Here is a 26,541-nt window from a genome sequence, read left to right as displayed (position 1 = left end):
TTAAAATGCGAAAAAAGACAATATTTTTATGGCAAACATCTATATAAAGATATAGAGATTATTCAAATAACTGGTTTTAAAGAGGAACAGATTAAAGTCACAATATAATGATGAGTATTGATAAGCACAAAGAGATATTCCTCAAATGAATAACTGTGGTTTGGTATAAATTGTCCTGGAATTGTAACACGCTCTTAAAATTCAATCTGTAAATTATATCACTATAATCTTTGTTAGGTATTAAGGTCACTTGTACTAGCAATCACTTAGCTAAATAAACAAACCAGAACTTGTATTATACCCCAAACTGGTTTCAGTTTTAATCCCTGAAAATCAAGGAAACTGTTTGGAGGGGTATGGAGGGGAAGAAGGCATGGCTCCAGGGTGAAACAACATTTTATCCATTTTAACTTTATATAAACTAACTACCTAAATATTTAGAGGTCAAAACACAGCCCGACACAATGCAATTAGCATTAAAATTCTAAGTAGTAAAAAAAATAATACTAACTTTATTTCTCATTAAAAACTTACACACTTTAATTGTACTTAGTGGACTTGCTATTTGGAAATGTTGAGTTGTAACACCTTCGTAAGCCATTAGCAGAATGTAAAAAAACCCCTGCAAATATTAATTTAAAAACTACTGGATGGCTGTTTTATTGTTATAACAATTAGAGAGGAAATCCTGGGCCTACAACACATAAATGCCATATTTTTAATTAAAAAAAACCAACATGATGAAACCAACTAATGCACTGACAGTACACAAAATCCCAGTTTACACAAAGATGGGTACTAGAAGAATGGCTGTTAATTTCATTATTAGAAGTGCATTTCCCAAAGACTTCAAAAGGATTTCCTTTGAATGAGGAGTGAAAAAGGTTAGAAAATGGATACTCAAATCATTTCTGTAAGCCAGCCAGAAAACCTCTCAGTAACTTCAGCAGACTTTGAAGCAAGCATTCAGATCTCAGCTATTATATAGTTTCTGCATCTTTTCAATGAGCAATGATGGCTGTAAGTGTATCTTTGTCTTTTCTCTTCACAAAAGATCAGAACCCTATAAGCACCATCTGGACTGCTTTTTTGTGTGTCTGTAGATTATGCAGATACAGACTCCAAAAACAGACTGCAAAAATCCTATTGTAGCAGCAGTAACTGGGATCCTTATCAAGGAGTGCTTTGAAGTCAAAAGGAGCTGGATCAGGCCCTCCATATGCTTTGCACAGTAAAATGACTGAACCTATTGTGCCAGTTTATCCATGTCATAGTTGCATAGCTATTACCTTATGTCAGCTTTCTCACATAAACTCTTACCTCCAAGGCACGCACCCATGGCCAATGAGAAGATTAATGGTTTCATAGGCAGGTTAACATCTGGATCTTTACTCAGGTTGAGAAGTACAGGAATCTGTAGTTTAAGAAGAAAAGAGGGAGAGAATCAGGAGACATTATCCAACCATCAACACAATATAAATAAAGTTCATTAAAGGAAACAGCTTAAACTACCAGTAATTCCAAAGACTAACTTGGGGGGGAGGAGTTGTTGGAGTTTTTTCAGGAGGGTTTTTGTAGTTGATGTTGTTTTTCTTTATTAGTGTCTTTGCATCATATGCTTGATCTAAACTCACTTTTCCCCACTGATTATGCTAGTCCCACAAGCTAAGAAGAAGGTATCAACATTAAGCCAAGCCTAGCACAAGTACTGCTACCAAAACTGAGGCTTTCTTAAGATTTTGAGTGCCTTCCATTAGATCCTTCTAGTTCTACAGGGAACTGACAGCAACTATAAATCAATTCCCCTTTCATTTCTTGCTGGAGAGGGTGGTAAAAGATGCCCAAACCTTCAGTCAAAATGGCTGTAGATCATGTGTCACTAACCAAAATAATTCTGAATCCTTGTTACAATCAAAAGTATTTGATGTGTTAGGAAGAAAAGGAGAAAGGTCCATGTGGCAGGCTTCTAAATTCATAAGTAGATATGAGTTATTTTACTTCTCATTCTAACATTATATTTACCAGAGAATGTAGATTTACTTCACCAGCAAATATTTGCAAGTGGTTTAAAGCCAGCCAGCAACTAAGCACCATGCAGCTTCCATCTTGTACTCCCCCCCCCGCCTTAGGTGGGGAGGAGAATCAGAAAAAAAACATTAAACCTTGTGGATTGAGATGAAAAACAGCTTAATAATTGAAACAAAAGAAAATATAATAATAATTAATTATAATAATAGCAAAAAATTATTATAATAACCATATTAACAATAGTAATTAAAAAGGGAGACACAGAGAGAGAAAGGAATAAGACCCAAGACAAATAAGTGGTGCACAATACAATTGCTCACTACCTGCTGACTGATACCCAGCCCGCCTCCTGGCAGCAATCAGTGACACCTCGTCAATCCCCACAGTTGTCATACTGAGCATGACATTCTATGGTACGGAATATTCCTTTGGCCAGTTGGGGGTCAACTGTCCTGCCTATCCCCCCTCACCCACCCCCCAGCTTCTTGTGCACCTACTCCCTGTCAGAGTAGGGAAAACTGAACTGTCCTTCACTTGGAATAAGCACTACTTAGCAACAACCAGAACATCAGTGTGTTATCAACATTATTGTTATAGTAAATCCAAAGCACAACACCGAAGCAGCTATTGCTAAGAAGAAAACTAATTCTATGTCAGCCAAAGCCAGAGGAGCAAGTTTTATGAATTTCATTTAAACGCTTTAGCAAATAAAATAAAATAAACTTCCTGAAAAGTGAAATGAGGTTTGCAGAGAGACATAATAGACTTCATTAGGCAACTGGTATAGAGCCCAAAAATACAGCAGGCAGGCTTTCTAGTAGCACCAGATCTCAGCCAGTAACATCCTTCAAAGCTAAACAACTTTCACCTTAGTTGGGAAAAACTGGTTTGAGTTCAAGGTAATTTTGTAACCACTTGGTTTGAAAGAAAAGTGTAATTAGTACCTATAGAGAGAAGGTTATTAGCAAGGGGAGAGATGACAATGTTATTCTCCTGTTTTTAACATGTACAGAAGCCCATGGAACCAAAAGGAAAAGAGAAAGAGTAAGCAAATGTGGAATAGCAAGAGATCAAGCAGGAAGAGATTTGTGGAAATAAACTGTGATATACCTTGAAATTAATGCCTTCTCAGAGTCCAGGAGTTTCAGTAGTGAATAGACTTATGACTTTTAATCCTCTAATTGTCATTTTAATGTATTTCACAGGTCCCCCTCAAGGGGTATGATCTCAGAGATGGAACAGCTGCTTCCTGGAAAATCCTTTAACTTTGATAGCTGAATGATGCTCACCTTTATTGTCTGTGCATGTTCTTTTGGTATGGAGCAATATATAGGCTTTATAAAGAATTCCAGCCCTTTACCCATTCCTCCCACTGGTGGTGTTACTCATCCCTCTTAAATCCTTTAATTGATCAACCCTGATAAGTTAATGTCTAAACAAGTATTCTTGAATTTTACATTGCCTGAAGATGTCTATTTCTATTTTAAGGCCTAAAGAAGGCTCAGCATGCCCAACAACTTGTCTGGGTTTTTTTCCATGAAACAGTAATGAAAGATGACATTTCTCCCCACAAACTTTATTTCTCCTGAACCATCACTGCTCAAACATGACATGCAATCCAAAATGAAGTTATATTTATTTCAAAGCAATTTTGTGTTTCAACATCTAAAAAAACAATTAACAACAAATACTAAAATCACAGGATATGTCATCTTGCTCAACCTAATTAAAGAATTTTCCCCTACTATATAATTTTAAGCAGAGAACCAAATCGAACTATTTAGTTTCTCAGATTTATCTGCAAGTATCCTGATGTACTGTAGTAACTTACTTGTTGCAGGACACAATCCCCAACTGTGCAGACTAGCAACACCTTTTTAATTTAGACTCCTCCTTGTGTATGTCCCAAGCTGCATAGAGAAGGTGATTACGCAGAGGACATTAAAATGATAAACCCGTTTTCTTGCTGTTGAGGTCAGTCTTAAAGCTGTTGCCAGACAGCCCCCAAGTGCAGAGCAAGCAATGCCATTTTCACACCTGACCAATGAGAGCTTTCAGAAAGCAGAGTCCTCAAAGAGCAGCACTGTGAAGGACAGGGGAAGCAAGATGCTAAACAGATATCCTAGACATAAAGTCTGGAAGGTAATTCCCTGCTAGGGAATTTGCAGCCACATGTGCATAATAGTACCATCAGAAAATTTGGTTCTCTAATGAAGGAACTTGGCGTCAGGAGCTCTCAGTGTCCTGTAAATGTCTATTGACTGAAGACACAGAAACCCTCTTGAAGAAAATCACTGAACAAAGGTTTCAACTCACTGTGTGTTCTTTCAAAGATACATTGCAATATATCAAGAGAAAGTGCAATTGTGTACTGTGCTTGAATCTCCATTTCCTAATTTTTTTCTTTAAACCCAACAAAGTATTTTAGGAGCCCAAATATGCACTTAATCCACATTGGTTTTTTGTTCTCTCCTTGCCATAACATTGCTTTTCTTCCACTTAGAAATACTGTGAATTCTTTTTGAAAGACTTCATAATAATCATCTATTAAAATTATCATCAGTGATGTTATGCTCCTAAGTGCATCAACAGGCAGTAGGGCTAGATCAAGAATCTCTGCTCCCACGAATGTACATTTCTCCAGTAAGGGACAAACACTGAAACGTGCCTTAGCAATACACATTTGTGTGCACTCAAATTTGAACATTTACCCTGTCTAAACAATTAATCTCTACCAGTGCATAACAGCTACAAGATATAAAGGGAATGGAAGTCGCTTTTAACAGGGATATATCCTTTGTAAATATAAGATACTTATAACAAGGAATGCTGCACCATAAGTTTCAGTTTTGAATAGTCAGATGAAAGGTCAACGCATAACATTCAATGTCCATTTGCAGTGTCCCAGATAGAAATATTTAATTAATCCATAATGTATACTAATTTTTTGCAAACATTATGGAATCTCCTGTGTAGCAACTTCATGCCACAGGTCTCCAAAAGTCACTGGCATCTAATTCTTTTGATCTAAAAGTAGGTATAATGAAAAGAGTTCGTCCATCCCAAGAATTTTGCTGCTCAAAAAAAAAAAAATTAAGAAAATGCATCTAATCATCAAGAACTCTTGAAGACGTTGCAAAGGAATTAAAGCCAATGGACATTTCTCATTGGTTCAGTGTTTGCATTTTAAATAGATAAGGGTCATGCACAGGGTCACAAACCTGCCACTCTGTTGTCTCCCAAAATTACCTTTAACACTTTTTGCCACATTCATTCACACAACTATGTGTTAGACAACATTTTTGCAGTATTAGAATCTCAAAACTCAGTTTAATCTACTGCTTTAATTAATCCAAGCACTAAAAACAGAAATGCAAAATATAAAAGGGTTAGAAGGAATCTTTTCACTGTAGGTTTCAATAGTTTTGAAAACATTAATTATTTCTACAACTTTTTCCAATTCAGGTCGTAACAATAGCTAGGATACTTTGCAAATGGGGATATGGTTGGCTGTGATACATACAAATATCTTTCTCATATTGATTTAACTTATTTGGAATGCAGATTTTTTCATGGTCTTATGAAGTGCTGCCTCTCAACAGAGAGGAAGCTTCATGTTTCCTTCATTATTCCCTTTTCAGAGTATGTAAACAGCAACCTTATCAATACTAGAAGGAGAAAAATAATGTCTTATCAGGAAAATATTGTCTAATTCACTTATTTTCAATAGTCTTACCACAAGACATCTCTGTTTGACTAGCTTCTTGAAAACTTGCTAATTTTGCTGAAAAGTTTGATATTGAAACGTGTCAGTGCAGCTTGATTGGTAAGATTTAGGTTAAATGAGTGATGTAGCTCAATAGAGCAAAGGCAAACCCCCTCACTCATGCTTTGCAAGACTATCTTCCTCCAGGAAGATAGTTTTCTTTAAAACTTTCTTTCTTTCTTTTTCTTTAAAACAGAAAACTGCAACTGTAAGAAATAATGATTGTACTTGAAAAAAGGAGAGTGTCCTCAAACACTTGATACAGAAAGGAGATAGCCATTAATCTTGATTCTATATCAGGTATCGTGTATGATATACATAGCATATAAGCTGATCAACAAAAACAGTGCTAATTCTACAGATATTGGCACATTTGTCTATACAAATATCCTGATCAAAATCAACCTTTGTGAAGAAAATGTTTGTTTACACTATATACCATGGAAGTACATAGGGTATGTTGCAAACATAAAAAGAATAAAAATGGAAATGTATGTATTTTTATCTTTTACACCATTTAATCTTAAATCAGTATTACAAGCTTCTAAAAATGGAACAAGATTTTGTTACTGCTATAAATTATCCACCTTCCCTAGAAAATATAATTTATTAGTAATTAATTCAGAATAAAAAATATGATTCTACAGGACAGTGTATTTCTCTGTATCCCACTCAGCTCTCTAACATCCTGAAAATTTAAGCTAGATGAAACAATCAAAAAGAAAGGAAGCTCAATTTTAACTCTAAATTAATATCATGAAAAAGAGAAAACTACAACATTTTAGACCAGAATTACGTACAGCAATTACTACAAGGTCATTTCATAAAATACTGTTAGTTTTCTCATAAAAATCTTTGCTTTTATACAGTGGTATGCAGTCCTTTTTTGTAAAAAGAGACTGATGGTGAAGTTTGTACATCTCAGTTCTGTTGTCTCCCCAACAGAGACATTTTCACACCTTGCTGTCACAGACTCTTTTCCAAGACTCCCAAATACCAAGGAAAAAGTTCAATCAAGACCTTTATCCTATTCACTTATTCTTATGATAAAACCTTGTCATGAGAATGGCATTCCATCAGTCAAGAAGATGAAGAAGAACCTATAAAAAGACCTTCTGAAATACAAGCAGAAATTCTGATTTATCTTTACTAGCTGGACCGTAGATCTGCAGAGAGGAGACCAAAGAGGAGTCTATTAGAGTCTACTATTAGAGTCTACTCTTTTAGAGAGCCTCTCCTCCTGGGCTGATAGCAGACTCATAGAGAGTGAAGCCCTTTCAGCTATTTCTGCTTCCCAAACATAACACTTGTACAAGTAATCACACTCACCCTGCTTGTGCAAGAAGACTAACTTAAACAAGTTACAAGGTCCTATACCTGCACAGTGCAGTAGAAGGCATCAGGCCAAGGGGGGCTCAAGAAAGCTGGTTAATATTCAAGGATCATCTCCTCCAAGTTCAGGAGTGCATCCTGACACAGAGGAAATCAGGCAAAAATTCCAGGAGGCCTACATGGATGAAAAAGGAGCTCCTGGACAAACTCAAACACAAAAAAAGAAACCCAAGGGTGGAAGCAAGGACAGGCAAATACAGAGAGATTGTACAAGCAGTCAGGGATCAGATCAGGAAAACTAAAGCCCTGACAGAATTAAATCTGGCCAGGGACGCCAAGGGCAACAACAAAAGCTGCTATAGGTACATCAGTGATAAAAAGAAGACTAGGGAAAATTTGGGCCCTTTCCAGAAGGAAATAGGAGACCTGGTTATCCAGGTCATGGAAATCACTGAGATACTCAACAACTTTTCTGCCTTGATCTTCACCAGCAAGTGTTCCAGCCACGCTGCTCAAGCAGCGGAAGGCAAAGGTAGGGACTGGGAGAATTAAGAACCACCCACTGCAGGAAAAAATTGCTTGATACCATCTAAGGAACTAGAAGATGGCCAAGTCCATGGGATCTGATGAAATGTATCTGCAGCTCCTGAGGGAACTGGCCAAGGAAGTGACTAAGGCACTATCCTTCAAATTTGAGAAGTCGTGGCAGTGCAGTGAAGTTCCCACTGATTTTAAAAGGGGAAACATAAGCCCCATTTTCAAAAAGGGAAAGAAAGGAGATCTGGAGAACTAGAGGTGAGTCAGTCTGACCTTGGAACCTGGCAGGGTCATGAAGCAAATCCTCCTGGAAAGTATGCTAAGGCAAAGGGAAAACAAGGAAGTGACTGATGACATCCAACATGGCTTCACTAAGTGCAAATGGTGCTTGGCAGATTTGGTGGCCTTCTCCCAAACTGAAGAGGTGTCGATTTGATGAACAAACATTATTTCTTACAGTTGCAGTTTTCTGCAACTGCAGTCAGTATTGGGACTGGTGCTATTTAACATCTTTGTCAGCAACACGTACAAAGTGTTCAAGACCAGGTTAGACAGGTCTTTGAGTGACTTGGTCTAGCGGAAGGTGTCCCTGCCCATGGCTGGAGGGTTGGAACTAGATGGTCTTTAAGGTCCCTTCCAACCCAAACCATTCCACACTTCTACGATATTGCCCATTTTGTCTATTTGTGCAAAATTACAATGAAACAGCAATTCACACTTTTATTTTAGGGATTCATTGCTTCTCTACAACATGATACTTCTCAACTCATTCTTTGCTAAGAACTGCAAGTGGCAAAGATGTCTGCTGTGAAAACTGCAGAGAACATGCATTCACAGAAAACAAACCATTCATAGCTTTCCAAATTGTTTGTTATTGCTCTGTCTCTGCTGATAGCTACAGCCCAGTCTTACACTTTTATCAAGTGGTGAAATGAAAGACATCATAGAAAACTCTGGTAGGGCAGAAGGCAAGGAAGATTCAAAAATAAAGCTGGCACTAAGAACAGGAAATACATTAGAAACATTCAGCACTGCAAGTGAAAACTGTCTGATACTTTAGAGGCAATAAATAAAGCGCCCAAAATTACTTTCTAACAAAGACCTGTCGGAGATTAAGTAACCTTGCCAACCAAATGGTTAACAGAAATTGTTTGTTACACTATATTGAAGAAATAGTATTTAAACTCAGCTAAAATGAGGATTTACTGTGTTTGTATTTTTACTTCTGGTAACAAAAGAAAAATATAAACAGATGGCTCCAACATATATAGCTGATAAAACGTATCAATTAAACTAAGGAGCATACTGGTAATGAAATCATGTCACCTAGAGTTCTAAGGGCAGAAATTCATGGCTATTTAAATGACAATACTAGGAAAACCCAGGCCTTAAAAATTAATAAATCTACCTCTCAAGGAATGTCCCTGTGAATTTAGCCTGTTGAAAAAGGAGGAGAAATATCGGAGGTTTAATAGAATGACATATTGAGCATCAATACATCACTCACCACATTTATTCTGCAGACAAATAAAGCTGGTTATGTAACATGAAAAAATTAAAATGTGTGAAACATAATAACTGAGCTCCTGATTTATGAATTTTTTATGTACAGAACATTTTCTGGGTGGTTTTAGGAAACTCCAAGATGTATCTATATGTATTAGATTTGCAGCTGCCAACACAGATTAGATTTGCTGTTGGCAACATAGCCTTTTACATACAGAGTTCACAGAGTTTACCACAAAATATTTCTCAAACTCAAAATCTGGGACACTGAAACTGTAAAAGGACCATTTGTATCAGCTGAATATTCACAAGTCCATAGAGCCTGATGGGATTCATCTCAGAGTACTGAAGTTATGGTAGAACCCCTCTTGGTCTTCTACCAGAGGTCTTGGGAATCTGGGTAAGTCCCTGCTGACTCACAAGCTTGCCAGTGTTATTCCAGTCTACAGAAAGGGCATGAAAGGAAGAACCAGAGAACTACAGAACCTCAGCTCCTGGAAAAAATATAGAGATTATTATACTGGGAACTACTGAAAGGCATTCAAAGAACAATGCAATCATCAGGCACAGTCAACATGTTCATAAAGGGAAGTCTTGTTTAACTACTTTGATATCCTTCTATGATAAAGTCATCCACTTAGTGGATGAAGGGAAGGTAAGAAATGCAGTTTTTCTGGATTCTAGTAAAGCTTTTGATACTGTCCCTCATAGCATACTTCTGGACAAGCTGTCCGGGTGTGGGACAAGCAAGTTCACAGTGCGCTGGGTGAAGAACAGGCTGAAGGGCAGAGCCCAGAGGGTTGCAGTGAATGGGGTTACATCTGACTGGTGACAGGGCAACAGCGATGTTCCTCAGGCTTCAGTTCTAGGGCCAGTTCTGTTCAAAATATTTATCAGTGACCTGGATGCAGGGGTTGAATGCACCATTAGCAAGTCTGCTGGTGACATTGAACTGAGAGGTGCTGTTGACTCTCTTGAGGGACAGGAAGTTCTGCAGGGGGATCTAGATAGATTGGAATATTGGGTTACGATTAATGGGATCAAATTTAACAAGTCCAAATTCCAGATTCTGTACCTAGGATGGAGTAGTGCCAGACACAAGTATAATCTGAGAGAGGAGTAGCTGGAGAGCAGCCATGCAGAAAGGGATTTGGGAGTGCTGGTTAGCATGATCAAGCTCACCATGGCACAGGAGGAAGTCTTGGGAGTTGAGAAGGAAACCCCCATCCTGGGGTACACCAAACAGCACAACCAGTCGTTCAAAGTAGGCAAATATCCTGATGTATTCAGCATTGGTGTGGCCTCACCTGGAGTGCTTGTGTGCAGTTCTGGGCCCCACAATGCAAGAAGGATGTGAAAGTCCTTGAATGCGTCCAGAGGAGGGCAACAAAGCTGGTGATGAGGCTGGAAGGCATATGCTGAGAGGAGAAGCTGAGGACTTTGGGTTGTTCTAGTCTGGAGGGAAGGAGGCTGAGAGGTGACCCAACTGGCCTCTACAGCATTCTGAGGAGGGGAAGTGGAGAGGGAGATGCTGAGCTCTTTTCCCTGGAATCCAGCGACAGGACACATAGGAATGGCTCACAGCTACATCAGGGAAGGTTCAGATTGAATATTAGGAAACATTTCTTTACTGAGAGAGTGGTCAAGCCTGGAACAGGCTTCCTAGAGAAGTGGTCAGTGCCCCAAGCCTGTCAGTGTTTAAGAGTCTTTTGGACAATGCCCTTAACAACATGCTTTAACTCTTGGTCAGTCCTGAATTGGTCAGATGGTTAAACTAGATGATGGTTAAACTAGATGATTGTGCCTTCCAACTGAAATAGCCTGTTGTATAATTCTAAAAGGCTTTGCTGTAGTACATTTTTTACATGGTGACAAGAAATTATTAATTTCCCTATCATTTGAAGATAGCTATCACAATTGCCATGCTTATGCAAAGAAGTGCAATAAACACTCACTCATAAAAACATCTATTTAATTAGAGGGTTGGATCTTCACTTTTCAATCTTAAAGGGAAGGGAAAAGTCCTGGGATTACAGTTCAGGCAATTTTCAATCCCCTCATCTTATTTTGGAGCAGTTCATGATCTTTGCATGCAGGACGAATTATATGAAACAAGCAATTAGAAGACATTCTGAAGAATTATGGCAAGATAGAAACAGTAAAAGTACTCAACCTATGATGAGCTAAGTGCCCTCAGAAACTCATTCCACTGTTTCATGTAAGCAATTATTTTTCTACAGCATCCTCTGCAGCAAAAAATACTTGCTGTGTTCTGACCTCGTTGCAGAGATTTCAGTTTAGCAACTTCTGTACATGAATTCCATATGACACCGACATTTTTAGTAGTGGGGTTACACCAGATTTACTCTTGTCTAGAGCAAAGACGAATTTGACCAACAACGGTGTTGCAGTGAAAAGGTATTTTCAGGGTAAGGCGTTTCAAATATAAACTAATCTTATTTTTGTCATTTCAGAATTTTTTAGTAAGAGAGAAGCCTTCTCCATGACACTGGGGCTGAAGACTGCTGAAAATCATCAATATCGTCACTCTGTTTAAACACATGAATATTTTGCACTTTAAAATATATCCATCTTAAAATAACCCAAAATATTTATGTTTTGTTCTTAAGACTGCAGGTAATGTGTTGGATTCTAGGATAAGAAATAATCCTAAATTGTCTATATAGATACTTAGAAACTCTTGAAAATGCCTAGAATTTCTTCTAGGAAACCATTTTCCTTATCTGTTTTCATTTAATTCATAAAATAGTTTATTTCCTAGAATTCTTGGTAATGCTGGTTCAGATATACACCTATTCTAATTCTCTTTTTAAAATACTGATCTACATCCTGTTAAGGAAAATTAACTACCTGTTAAGCCACAAATTTTAATGCTGTCAGATCTGAAACTTTAAATGAAGCAGTTAACTTTATCCAAACACAGACAAAGTGAAATTTTTAGTGTCAAGGTCCATTAATTGGGTGTTCATATTTTTTCATTTTTATTTTTTATCTCTATACAAAATAAGTCATTATGAATCTGATTATCTTGTTAGTACAAACACAGAAACTCAGAGGAAATTTTGGACAACCATACATTAAGTTGATTTTTTTCAAGGAAAATTTGGACAGCCCTACTTAAATCCTGATTCTCTTTTTTTTAAGGAAACACAGTATCACACTTACAGACCTATCTGCAGGTTTTTCTGTTTTTCTTCCCTTCACCTATGCACCTGAGTCAAGACTCGCGCTCTAATGGAATTTCATATTTCTTCTATTTCTCAGGCAGTTCCTCAGTCAAAACACTCTACGTATCAATTGTATGGGTTACTCCTACATAAGCAAGTAATGTGGTGTAACAGGAGCTGAGCCTCTTCACATCTATGGTCCCTTCAGCCCAGGGGGATCATTTACATCACATAGAAGAGCCTTACTCCTGTCCATTCTTGCTCCATTTCTGAGTTATTACACTGATTTTGTGCAGTGCATCCCCTCTCCCTGTTCCAATTCTGGACAACATGTACTGCACAGTGTTGTAGGGGATGAACGGAAGACCTTATCCAACAACACAAAAGCAGTGTTGGGGTCACCCCATGAATGAACGGAGGCCTGTTTTCTTTGAACCTTCCCATCCGTGAAGGAACAAAACAGTATAACTTTCCAGATGCCCTTGCCATCACAGTAGTTTTTTCCACAGTCAAGTGGACACTCACAATCAGAAGAACTGGGATGGCAAGACTACCTCATTCCTGGAATATGGTAAAAAAGTCATGGTATGTTCACCTTTCTAATGCAGAAAAGACATCATTGGTGTCTTTGACTGTGACCTACCACCAGGCCTTTCATCATCTCTGCATGATACTTAAGGAATTCATGTACAAGTCAAACAAGATGTCACCCTGTGAGACTGATTTCCCTTAACTCCTACTGGTCATTGGCAAATCCACTATAGGCAGAGGTCTGTGAGGCCATCCTCCAAACACTCTTTCTTCAGTCAGAGCATACAGCTGATATCTATTAAGCCATACAGATATTTTATATCTCTGGGTTCAAAAAAATTGAGGGAACTTGATGTGTTCCACATCCCTATGCAGTACCTGGTCTATCAACCCTATGACTAATGAAAAACACAATAGAGATTGACCCATTGTCATGACATTTGTTCACCACTGAAGGAGATTTATGGAGACCTGGAGGGATTCATACTTCTGATTTTCATTATTATAAGTGCAGGCTCCTCTGTGAAGCTAGAACCTTTATCCAGGAAAGGACAGAGTCATTCATGGCTACATCATAGCAGGTGCCCCATTACTCCTGTATCACTAGGGAATGTCAAACCAAACTCACATATAAAAGTCCCTGATTAGTGAAAAGTCATTCTACAAAAGGGTTACGTTCCATACATTTAATACCACTCATCAGAATTTCATAACTTTGACACACATACTGACAAATAGCCTTTCAAAACCAAATACTGCTTATTTTAACAGTAGGAACAAAGTGCCAAAGAAACAAAAAGAATTTTAAATGAAAGTTTATACAATCTTACATAAGAACTTGGGACTTAGTTACTTAGGAATTTTCTGTAAGTATTTTCTAATGCAGAATGATAAAGACTGAAAGGTAAGCCTATTCACTGAACTAGATGAATCGAGGCCTCATCTTCAGTTTACCACATAATACATTAATGTCTTAACTCTTCAGCTACTGACTGCTTTTACATAGATGAGAATATGCCTGCATTTTAATTCCTGTCTCTTAAAAAAAAAAATAAATCATAGCAGTCTCTTAGGTTCATGTCAGAACAGACTGAGAAAGATATAAATTTGAAATGTTTAAAATATTGGCAAATATTCTTTCCTTTCTGTCAGCATTTCTCACCCTCAAAGATACAAAAGAAATGGTCTTCAGGCATCCCAAAGGATTCCTGTATTTCTATCCCATTCCCCAAAACACATCTGAAAACCCTTTAAAAGAGGGTTCCTTTCAAAATGCATGAAAGCCCCTTTGTTTGATGTGCATGTAGGTGCTGTTTGGTATTGCTCCAAGTCAATTTTCATAGACTAGCTGGATAAGAGGGAAAATCTTCTACACTAAGATTTCTGTATTATTGCTTGAGAGTCCTTAGGCATGTGCTGGGAGGTGACTCATCCTGAACCAGTCTTTCCCTTCATGCCTATTGCTTGCGGTCTGTTGTTAAATCAATATGATTTTACAGGAAACACCATGATAATCAAAGCAAAATACCATATTAATATGTATTTATAGAGCAGTTGCAAATCTGCCCAATTTGTCATATGCTCTATAAGCAATGTCTTAAACCTTGGCACAGGTTAAGGGTGGACATGACCATTCAGTAATGATAGAAAAAGATACAGGAAAAGTATACTTAGCTGAGAACGAGCTGCAACAATGAAACATTCCTACAGAATGAATGGATTATCTCACTTTAAACAGAGAACTTCATTGAATAAACCTATCTGAGCATGCCCTAATTTGTTATAATTTGATAATTTTCTGATATTAAAGCTCAGCTTCTGACAAGCATTTGCTATGCTCAACATAATTTGCTGTTTTTTAAACTAATTACATTAGTAAGGTAGCAATAAAAGCTTCAGGTGTTAAAAAAGCATTAGCATAACTACACAGCACATAGAGGGAAAAGATTGACAGCAGAGGATGGATAGTTTGCATCAAAAAGACAAATTTACTTTTCAACAACTGATGTGGATATAAAAGGGAAAGTGCAAAAATGCAGCCAAAACAGCGCCTCTAGTCCCACAGCTAACTGCAGCTGCTGGCAGCAATGGCCAGCTGGATACCTTAAGAGTATGAGTAAGTTCCTAATAACAAAAAAAGCAGAAAGAGCAAACGGTAAGCAGTAAGCTCAGTCCCTTGCCAGCATCAGAAGGAGCATGTGCAGTACTGCACAGACCCTACCATTGTAGCCGTGAAGGGGATATTGTCAATCACAGAAGAGGCCAAAGCAGACACCCAGAGCACTAAAATGATGGCCACTGCCAAGCGCTGGTCCTCAGGAACCACCTGGAGTTGAGAGAGAGAGAGAAAATTATAACTTTGAGATCAGTGTTGCTCTGTGTCCCCCCATGTGGCATAATTGCACATTCATCACAGTTTTAATTTATCAACACTTATTATTCCTTTAGGCTCTGAGATGGGACAGGTTTTCTTAGAGAAAATGCAATTACTGTTCTTTTTCCAAGAAACTTTGAACAAATAAAAATACAAAGATTGATATTTCCAATACTCAAATTTCATACAAGAAATACACTGTGCAACTGTGAATTTTGACCTTTAACTGTTCATACTTTTTTTACAGTTGTATTTTTGGAGTTTTTAGACTAGAGAAAAAGCTTCCCTATTGCATTTATGGTTATATTTATTGTGGCTGTGGACATATATATATATATATATTAAATATCATCCATACCAAAATATGACATGCTTTCTTGATATTGCTGATGCAGGAATGTCATCATAAACATTAATTCAAAATTAAAGTATTATTCATTACTCTATTGAACTAAAATGATTTTCCTGGCCTGCTAAAAAATTATTAATATTTTAAACTCTCAAATCTTTGTTCATGAAGCCTAGCCATGACAATATTTTGAACACACCTTTATTAACAAAGCTGTCTGCTCTCCTATATAGTCTATTAAGTGCAGATGAGCCAAAGCCTAAAAAAAAGAAAGACACTGATATCAATTAGTGAAGTACATGATGTAGTTACAATTTTTTTCAGTGGATGTAAGAAAATGCAGTAATTCCTTTCCATTTACAATATATTGATATTCAACTCATGTAGCTTCTACAGCAACTCTGTAATTGGAGGCAAGAAAAGACACAGTAGAAATTGTTAGCTGGTTTTGTGGAAGGGGGTTGGTTGTACTGAAAAAATGGTAGCATTACTTAAAAGCATGGGACACAGGATGAGAGAATGGCTGAAATTTAAAGATGACATTATTCATTGGATACATGTTTTCTGAATACCTGAATACAACTGATTTTAAAACAACTTCCCCAAAACCACAATACAGGTAGAAATATATCATTGGTTTAAAAGATCAGATAAAATCAGGCATCTTGTGCTCAGTCTCAGATGAAGAAGCAGGAAAACAAATTATGTTTCTGTTATACAGATTTCTCAGACCTGTCAAAAAAAAAGCAGTAACAAAAACCAAACAAACAAATAAAACCAACAGAAAGTACCCAAAAACAGTACCCATCTGCTAAAACCAGGAGAGAGATCTTGGGTGAATGGAAATTGTCACAGAGGCAGCAGCACCTGAAAAGCAGGAAATACAGCTTTCCAGTGCCCAGGTTAGGCACCTGAACCAAGGTGGTAAGGCCTGTAAACACTGGACGCCATGACAGCCTGGAGCAGAGTGCTCTGTCCTTCTTGTGAGAACAATTTCCGTTTGTACAGGATACTTAGATGGCATCCCATACAACCACAGTTGCTACCAGGGATGAAAAGACACAGGACGACTCCAACTCAGTGGTGCCGACTCTGATTTCTCCTTGGGCAGACAGAGTACAAACTGAGTCTTCACACCCAAGGACAATGACCTATTCCCTTAACCCACATGGTAAAAGGGTGATTTTTAACTCATGAGACCTAGCCTTTAATTCACTCTGGTTTTGTTTTCTTTTCTTACAGGCAAGCAGAATGAAGAACTATTTTCAGGTTGAATAAAGTGTATCTATATTATGACTTCTCAGTTTCTCAGGTTCAGCCTAGACTGAACTGGTTGGCTTGCTTTCATTTTTTTTTTCTGTCAAGTAAAAGAATCATTCAGCTGCAATGCTTAACTTACTGACTGCATTCTGTCACAGAGCTGCTGAAGTTAGCAGTCACACAACACAACTCCACATAACCCCCACGTGTGGTGGTCAGATAGAGCCCCACAGAGATATCAGTGATAAAAAAAAGCATTCAACTCACATGCTGTCAAATTCCACAACAAAGATGGACAAATATCCTAACAGGCACCAAGTGGTGTGGTATACAACACTGTTTAGTCAGTTACTGTGGTGCTTTCATTCAGACTGGCAACTCCTGTACCTGCAGCTCGATTGGACATCAGCTGAACACTTGCAGTTTGTGTGTCGTCACATAAATTTGGCCCAGAAATATTATTTGGTTTAACAATACATTGAAAAATAAAAGGTTTATCTACAACTAAAGACACAGCATGCAGAAAACAAGCAACAAAACTTTTAAATACATACACATACGCTTTACATTAAAAAAGGACATTTTTTCACTATAACTTCCCAGAAGAAAGTTTCCTAAGAAATTAATTCTTGTTGGTAATTTTAAGTTACCATTTTCTTCCTAAGCTATCTGTGTTGCTTTATTAACTTGAAGGTTATGACAGTGACTTTTTAAATGTATGTAAAAGCAATATTCTTAGTGAATGGCAATAGTTTTTCTACAACTGCTTTGTGTTCACACTTCAAAATAAACTTTTTAACACATAGTTATCATCAATTATAGCCCAGAGTTACATTCAGTTAATATTCCTACCTTATTAATTATCTATTAACAGAACATATTACTTTTCAGTAACATTCAAAATTTCTTCTGGAACTCAGAAAAAGAGATGTTCAGAAAAGATGGAAGAGAGTGATGAACACACACATCACTCCTGCAAGTCAGTCTGCAGGTAGCCCATCTCTTTAGAGATGATGACAATACTAATCACATAACCAATTTTAGGATGTCTCTATGATTTCCAGGTCAATCTCCTGCAGGCAACTAAGTGAAAGGCAGCAATTAGCACCCTGCCACTGGCCTCCCCTGCATGTAAAATGCACAGAGGGCCTCCTAGATATTCCTGTGTCTTCTAAGAAAAATAAGTATTTTTGCACTGATTGGTGTCTTCTGGCAAAATTGGTGTATTCAGTTCAAAATAGAGTTTTACTGCCATTATAAAACAAAGTTTAATATATGCAAAAAATTTACATTAATCCCTCTTGTGGACGGTATGTCATGATGACTGTTGTAAATAAACTCTGCCTGAAGGGACTAAGGTAAAATGTCAATCTCTACTATAAAAGTAAACAAAAAAATCACTGTAATCCTGAGAGGCATAGGAATTTATGCTACAGAGAGAGAAGAAGCAGGATTTTATAGCCTGTAACAGCCACTTATGGACAAAGACTAAAAAGACAGTTGTAAAGATTAATTACCCAAAGGACACAATAGAAAACACGAGAGTTGCAAAGGATTTCCATTTTTCATTGTAAAAGAGGCACTACACTGGATGAACCCCCAAAGGCAGAACCACCAAGAGTTCCTGTTGCTCAGGAACTCGAATCACATTTTCCAAAATTACTTTCAGCCTAAGTCCCACACAGGTTTTTAAGTGTGCCTTGTAACAGAAAAGGGAACACTTATAGCAGTGGGAAACAGCTTCAGACTGGGAACCATCCAAGCCGAAGGATCACCAAGGGTGAACAATATGAGCTCACAACTGCTAAATGCCTAGATCATGAAAGATTTCCTATACTTCACAAATATCTTTGTTTTGACTTGTTTCTTCTTGACATTGGTAACTTAAAGAAAAGAAAAATACCTTGGCAAGGACTGTCATCTACTAATCCAAAGAGCAACAGATTCAGATCAAAATTAGCAGTGATGACACATAGAACATTTTTATCATTCATTATGGGGAAGAATTTAATGTCTCCCTGTTTTTTTTCTTGATTATCTGTACAAATTTCTTTCATGACCTTAGAATAACAGTGGAATAACTACTGTTGTTCTAGACAGCCAGGAAAAATATTCTTTCATTAGCAAACTATTCACTGGTGACCTGAGAAGCCATAAAAATGAAGTTCAGTGAATCACAACAGTTGTATAAAAAATCTTGCAGTAAATGGCAAATAACTTCCTGCGTGTTTTATTACATTATTGTGCAGTCACACAGCACTCAAATCAAAACCATTCAATCCAAGTTAAAACAATAAATACATCAGGGAATGCAACTAATAAACTCTTATAGTAGCAGTAGACAAAATAAATATGACTTCAGAATGGATACCCTATAAGAGCTAGAAAATGCAAGGGTATATAGAATCTGTTAAAACAGAGAACTAAAAATTGCTGTACTAATGGGCATACAATAAATCAACATTTCTTCAATTTTATATCTAGTAGCTCACAAACAAGCCTGATAATGATAATCAGTTTCCATTCATCTTGGTGGTTACCAGATTTTGAATTCCAGTTTGGCAATAATTAGAGTTAGTTGGATTGGGTTTTGTTTCTATTTGCTTCAAATATTGTCCCTTTTACTGCTGGTGATTTTTTTTTTAATAGATCCCAATTTACAAATTCTTGATATCTTTCCCATTACTGGGAGGGGAGTGGGGAGAAAAGAGATTATGTGAGCAAATTTGTTATCATGGGCTTTTCCCAAGGCTAATCACTCAGGCAATTCACTAGCTATGGCCTTGTCAGTAGTCACCTTGGTTTTGTCAGTCACGTTTCTACAACATTATTACATCATTTAAACCCAGTTAATAACAACTGAAAAATAGTCAGCCTTTTGGAGGCCTAATTGACAAGTTAATGAGAATAGTCACTGAAAAAATTATTCAAATATATGGGGTAAAAATAACTCCTCAGGGTATACAAAATTATCAAATAGGGAATAAAATGGGATACAAACATGGATGGACTGTTGTCAAGCAGATAAGCAAAAAAACTACACAGCAAAATATCCAGGCATTTTAAGAGCTGAATATCTCTTTAAATTAGCATTTCAAACTGAAATGCACTGATATTATCCTTTCAAAACACACGCCAAGGTAATATCTTTTGAGTGGTCTTGGGAATCTAGAGATGTCCCAGCTGACGGGAAGCTGGCAAATGTTGTCTCAATTTTCAAGAAAAGCAAAAGGAGGACCCTGGGAACTATAGGCCAGTCAGTCTCATTTCAGTGCCTGGAAAATTTACGGAGATTATTCTGGGAAGTATTGGAAAACACCTGAAAGACAACACAGTCGTTGGTCAACAACCAGCATGGCTTCATGAGAGGAAATTCCTGCTTATCCAACCTGATTTCCTTTTATGACAAAGTAACCCACCTAGTTGATCAAGGGAAGCCAGTGATGTAATCTTTTTGAATTTGAGTAAAGCTTTCAATACTATCTCTCACAGTATCCTGCTGGACAAAATGTTCAGTACATAGCTGGATATGCACATCATGTGGTGGGTGGGCAATTGGCTCATGGGTAAGATGGTAATAGTGAACGGGGTAACATCAGACTGGCGACCTGTCGCTAGTGGGGTTCCACAGGGCTCCATCTTAGGCCCTGTGCTCTTCAACATCTTCATAAATGACTGGGATACAGGACTGAAAGGGATACTAAGCAAGTTAGCAGGTGACCACAAAACTGGGAGGAGCTGCTGACTCCCTCGAAGGCAGGGAGGCCCTGCAGAGAGACCTTGACAAATCAGAGGACTGGGCAATCACCAACCATATGTAGTTCAACAAGGGAAAGTGCCTGATTCTGCACTTGGGATGGGGCAACCCTCAAATTTCTTACAGACTGGGAATGAGATGCTGGAAAGCAGTGCTGTGGAAAGGGACTGGGGTCCTGGTTGATGGCAAGTTGAATATGAGTCAGCAGTGCCCTGGCAGCCAGGAGGGCCAACCATGTCCTGGGGGCATCAGACAAAGCATCACCAGCTGGTCAAGGGAGGGGATTGTCCCGCTCTGCTCTGCACTGGGGCAGCCTCACCTTGAATATTGTGTGCACTTTTGGGCACCACAATATAAGACATTAAGCTATTAGAGAATGTCCCAAGGAGGGTAGCGGAGATGGTGAAGGGCCTTGAGGGGAAGTTGCATGAGGACCATCTGAGGTCACTTGGTCTGTTCTGCCTGAAGAAGAGAGACTGAGGGGAGACTTCATTGCAGTTACAACTTGCTCGTGAGGGTAAGTGGAGGGGCAGACACTGAACTCTTCTCTGTGGTGACCAGAGACAGAATCAGAGGGAATGCCTGAAATTGTGTCAGGGGAGGTTTAGGTCAGGTATTAGAAAAAGGTTCTTCACCCAGAGGGTGGATGAGGACTGGAACAGGCTCTGCAGAGAAGTGGTTACAGCACCAAGCCTGACAGAATTCAAGAAGCATTTGGACAACGCACTCAGTCTCATAGTGTGACTCCTGGGGATGGTCCTGTGCACAGTTAAAGGGTTAGACTTGATGGTCCTTGTGGGTCCCTTCCAACTCATCATATTCTGTGATTCTGTGATCTTAGGCCATTTGGTAGCGAGCATGTAGCACACAACATTAGGCACAGTTTTCAACTCCAGTTAAATCTTGATCTGTTATTTTTCCTATCACTTGTATAAATGATTGCAAAACAAACACATAAATTCATATAAAACATCTGCATATATAGACCACTGACAAACCCAGAAACTAAAATTCAATTTATATGAAAATGATTGTGTCAGATATATTTAGCAAATGCAGAATAAGGAGAGAGAGTGAGACCAAGTTTATAGTGAAATATTAAATATCATAGAGGTCCAATCAACTTTGACCACATTCCTCACTGTAGTACCTGCAATCTGAAATTCCTCTCTATCCTACCCTAACTATACTTGATCAACAATATTACAGAGAGATTGAACAAGCAGGAGGCCTCTGCCCAGGAACATAATTCACATTTGAAATTATTTGTAACTCTTCAGGCTTTAGAATCAGAGAATATTACCTCCATGAGAACAAACAATGCTGCAAAGAAAAGGAGGGTTGCCCACTCAACTCTGTTCAATATCATCTCAAAATCATGGATGTCTGCTAGCACTAGCAGCCAAATGGCTCCCAACATGGCAATCCAGCCTGCATGAGAGAAAGAGAGAACAAAACTTTACACTTCACAAACTTGTTATGTGCTACCAACATATAAATTACAGTATTGTCAAAGTTTTGCCACACTTTTTTCTCTGACTCTGGAACAGGGAACGTTCACAGATACCACATAATGAATGGCTTCTGCTTTCAAATTAAAATAAAATATAGAAGAAAAAAAAGGCAAATAAGGTCGAGTTGGGTTACCCCAATAATCAATGGCTTTGAATAACAGAGAAACCTTTAGGTGTTTAGGAATACTGAAGGATTCTGCAGCTTCTGAAAGGGGACTGCATCCTTGGCTTCCTGCTCTAGAAGACAAACAGAAAAGTAAACTGTCCTTAGAACCGATGAGGGACCTAGAGCAAAAGGGACTCTCTTCAGACAGGATCCCTCTGTACATCCTGAAGTGTTTAATAATACGCATATTTAGGTAACTGATTGAGAGAAAATACAAATCAAATGCACAGTCAGCAAGAGAACAGTGAATCTCCTGTCCAAGCAAGGCTCACCTTCTCTCTGCACAGTTAAAATGTCTTCTAGAGCTGTTTGATCCCTCTGGTATATTTATCTTAAAAAACAGAATGGGATTTCAGACTGGAAACAAAAGCAGGTTGGGTGGTTTTTTTCCTCAGAATTATGCTCTTCTCTCTGTCTTTCTTATCTATTTTTCCCTAAATAGCAGATTTATTTTTTCATACAAAATAATAAGATACATAATTTAAGGGGTTTTATAATGGCATGGATATAATGCCTTCTACCTTTTCAAGTTACTGCTCTTTTGTTGTGACTGTTTCATGCACCTCACCCTATTTGATATATTCATAGTCAGAAAGTGATGGATTCACAGAATTGCAGAAAAAGTGAGGAAGAAGGATCCTTGCTGGCAAAGGACTTTATCTCGCAAACTTATAATCAAATACCAAATGTGACATAGGGAGAATAGGCCCCTGCTACTAAGTAGAGGAATAAAGTGAGCCATCTCCAAAAGCCTTCAACAGCTGTAAGGAAATTCAGAGCCATAGACTGATTCATAAAATTTTGGGCCATTCAGCTTGCATCTTATGCATAAGTGTTTTTCCATTAAGTTAAAATAAGAACATACATTTTAAAATTAAGATATATTCCACTTAAATACTATCTAAATATAAAAGAAATAAAGACACCAAAGGTTCAGGGAGTTGTAAACATTAACTATTTTCCAAAAAAATCCTTTACAGTGTCACATCGTGTTCACTAATCAAAGAATGCATTATACTCTCTCAAGTACATTTTAGGAGTTTTCAGTGACACACTACACTCTTTAAATGAGAATTTCAGGTTAAGTGTGATCAGTAAGGATCAGTGCAGGCAACTAGACCTGAACTATTTGATACCGTCTGAAAACTGAAAGTAGCAGCACAGGAGTGAGTCACTGTGGCTGGTCATTTTGGTGAGGAGAGCTAAACCAGTTAGTTTGACACCATCTCCGGCTGTCATGTGTACAGACTTTGCAAAAACAGTTGCAAATGACAGGGACAGGAGTGCTTCCAGAGTTCCCAAAGCAGCAGATGAAAGTGAGAACTGTCAGTTTCTGTCTACCATGTCTCTTTGATAGCAAAGTTGATTTGCTGTTTTATAAAACAAAGGGAATCTGTTCATGAAAATTAAATAGCTATTTGCTCTGAACACAAAGAAAGGGGTTATGGAAATGCAATGTCTAGTTTTCTTCTGATTGTTATCTTGGCTGATTTCTGAATTCCAGTAAAGAACAGTGGGCCCAACTCTGTCTTAAATAAATAAAGAGGATGGCAATTCCTGTTAGTCGAATGCTGCAAGGGGAAGTAGGTATGTGCAGATTTGAAGCTAAGTAGCAGAATTTTACTACTATTTTATAAAAATGTGACATTACATTTTCTCACACATATTTTTTATATAAGTACAATGACATGAAGAATTAAAGAATTGCTCAATAGTTCTACAGCCATCTGTGGTAATATCTTGGTATTTTTTCTATGCTTCTATCTCCAATGAAAAAAAATCAACTTGAACAAGCTATATGTAGATAACAATTAATCACTAAAATTAATGAAATATAATTGAATTGCAGAAGAGGTGGACGGAGCCAGGCATTTTCTGGCACCATGAGTGTTACCAGCATGCATTAGCTTCATGCAAGCAGCTTTGCATGAGGAACAGCACCAGGCCTTACAATATTGTTCTCTGGGGTTACAGAAGGAGGTGTCCTCCTGCAGCACTTCAACAAGTACAGCCCTCCAGAGGGAAGTTCAAACACATCAGCTGCCAGTTCTGGCTGCCCAGAGCTTATTTCAGTCTACACACATGATCTGTTTAGAGTGCATTTGCTCTCCTTGCTGTGAGTGCAAAGAGGAGATACAGTCACTCATCTCTCTGAGGGAGTGCAGAGGAGAGGAGGAGGAGGAAGTCTCTTGAGGACCCTGGGGGACTTCATGCAAGATTTTTCTTCACAAGACTGTTTAGTACCACAGTTGGACTTCAAGCATCCCACAGCTGGACAAGAGTAAAGTCTTCTTCTGAAGCCTGAAGGCCACAGTAGTTCACGTGTGCCATGACTGCTTGGCTACCTGCTCTCAGCTGAACTGCTTGTCAAAGTAAGCTACAAAATTAGGGACAGCATGCCTTTGTAAGTTGGCAGGTTTGCTAAAGCTATTCTAGGGCCTTTCTAAGTATGTTCGTGACAGTGAACATACTGTATTGGTGTTCTATGCATTTGGGTAGCTTTGCATTTGTCCTGGATCCAATCTGAAGCATTTTTCTTCACTTTGAAGAACTGAAAGTACTAGACTGCATTAAAGATTGGTCATTTCCTTCTAACTTCCTGGGTCACAAAAGAGAGCCATGAGGAAGAGAAACAGAAATAATTTTTAAAAATAACTTCTCATTACTATAGTGAAAGCAAAGCCCATTTACAGTTCTACAGACTGCTTTCTTTACTGCCTTTTAGTGCCCTGGTTTCACAAAAATTGATTTACTGGAAATAGAACTTGGAGAGAAACTGAATCTAAATTCCATTTCTACCTGTTGAAGAGGGTGACAGTTTCTATTTATTTTAGGAAAAAGAAAATGAAATTTTATTGTAAAAGGCACCTTGCAAATTTATAATCCATTCTTCATAAGAAAAGATTTCCATATCTTCTGCTTGATGCCAGAAAAAAAGTACAGTGGAAATAGCTTGAGTGCTTTGCTTTCCTCATACTCAGTAGGAAAAACCACCTTTAGAACAATAAATAGCTCATGATCAACAGAACACAATTGCAATCCTACTCAAAACCCCCTTATTTTAAAATAATCAAGCAGAAGAACTTGCAAACATAAAACAATCTAATAGAATCAAATAGAAATCTAGAATTTGGAGGTAGGCAGGAGAAAGAGAAAGAAATGAAAGAAAAATTACTGTGCAATTTGTAGGGCTTTCAAATGCTCATTAAGAATAATTTCTATTCCTCAGCAAAAGTAATTTTGTCTGACCTACTGCCAGCTGAAAAGCATAACAAGCTTCCTCCAAACAAAGTGAAAATGTGGACGCTGTATATTCACTTTACATGCATAGAATTTGGGGTAATATATTTATGAACACTGAGGGTACTTTTTCTTTTCTTGACTTTTCTGGAATATTTCACTTTTTTGGAAACTGAAATGGCACTTGAGACATTTGCACTGAAAACCAAAGTCACTCAGTGAGATCATTGCATGATCAGTGCTGGCCTGGGTAAAACAGCATGCTGTTCAAGACGGTGCAGGATAATACCTTTGGTAGGAAGAGATAAAACTGTAAAAATCCAGAGTGGGAAGCAACTGGGTGCCAAATAGTCCTGTAGAAAAGACTCAAGAAATGCAGACAATCACAACTGAACCTAATGGCCCACTGAAATACGGAACCAGGACTATGAATAATAAATTCTGTGAAGCAACCTCTATTCTCCTCATCCCTGGTAAACCCTGAGAATATATACTGTAAGATGCATACCCATTAAGAAACCTAAGGCAGAGAAGTAAGCACAATCAACAGCCTGAAAAGTTGACTTTTGAGGAAAAAGTTAAAGAATCCAGGATATTTAGCTCAAAGATAAGATGATTAAAAGGGTCCTGGTAAGTCTTTAGGTGAATGCCAGGCTGCTCCAAAGGGTAGAGAGCAACCTGTTTGTGGCAAGCAGTAGTGGGTAGGACAAGACAGAGTGAGAAGGAGCTGTAACAGCAGCAAGGAAGATTCAGCGTCAAATATTTATAGTGGCTTAGAAATAAGTGGAGTTTGTTTTTTTTTTAAATCAGCTTGACCAGCTTCTGCCAAATGAAAATATAATGTTCCTCTCTGCAAACAATGGGAGGGGAGGGATGCACTGATTTTTAATACATTTGTCCCTGAGAAAAGTATGATTTTCATTTTCTGTACTCTTTAAAATTTTATATTTGTCAAAAAAGCCACAGCCACTTTTTGTGAACTGCAAAAACCAT

The 26,541-nt window shown here is 38.0% G+C and overlaps 1 protein-coding gene across 1 annotated transcript in view; it reads right to left on the bottom strand.

Annotated features, from left to right (window-relative positions):
• Window positions 1-26,541, bottom strand: part of OCA2 (OCA2 melanosomal transmembrane protein) — a 171,604-nt gene that overhangs the window by 53,746 nt on the left and 91,317 nt on the right. The window contains exons 18-21 of the mRNA XM_051806902.1: window positions 21,932-22,059; window positions 15,811-15,870; window positions 15,110-15,214; window positions 1,321-1,414 (exon numbers count right to left, since the gene is read on the bottom strand). Of these exons, the coding sequence (XP_051662862.1) occupies window positions 1,321-1,414; window positions 15,110-15,214; window positions 15,811-15,870; window positions 21,932-22,059 (387 nt within the window). The remainder of the gene's footprint in view (window positions 1-1,320; window positions 1,415-15,109; window positions 15,215-15,810; window positions 15,871-21,931; window positions 22,060-26,541) is intronic.

The sequence above is a fragment of the Manacus candei genome, unplaced genomic scaffold, assembly GCF_025592945.1.
Source record: "Manacus candei isolate 608988 ecotype Guabito, Panama unplaced genomic scaffold, ASM2559294v1 h1tg000069l, whole genome shotgun sequence".
Lineage (NCBI taxonomy): Eukaryota > Metazoa > Chordata > Aves > Passeriformes > Pipridae > Manacus > Manacus candei.
The sequence above is the reverse complement of the archived record's forward strand: the minus strand, read 5'-3'. Positions and strand labels throughout refer to the sequence as shown.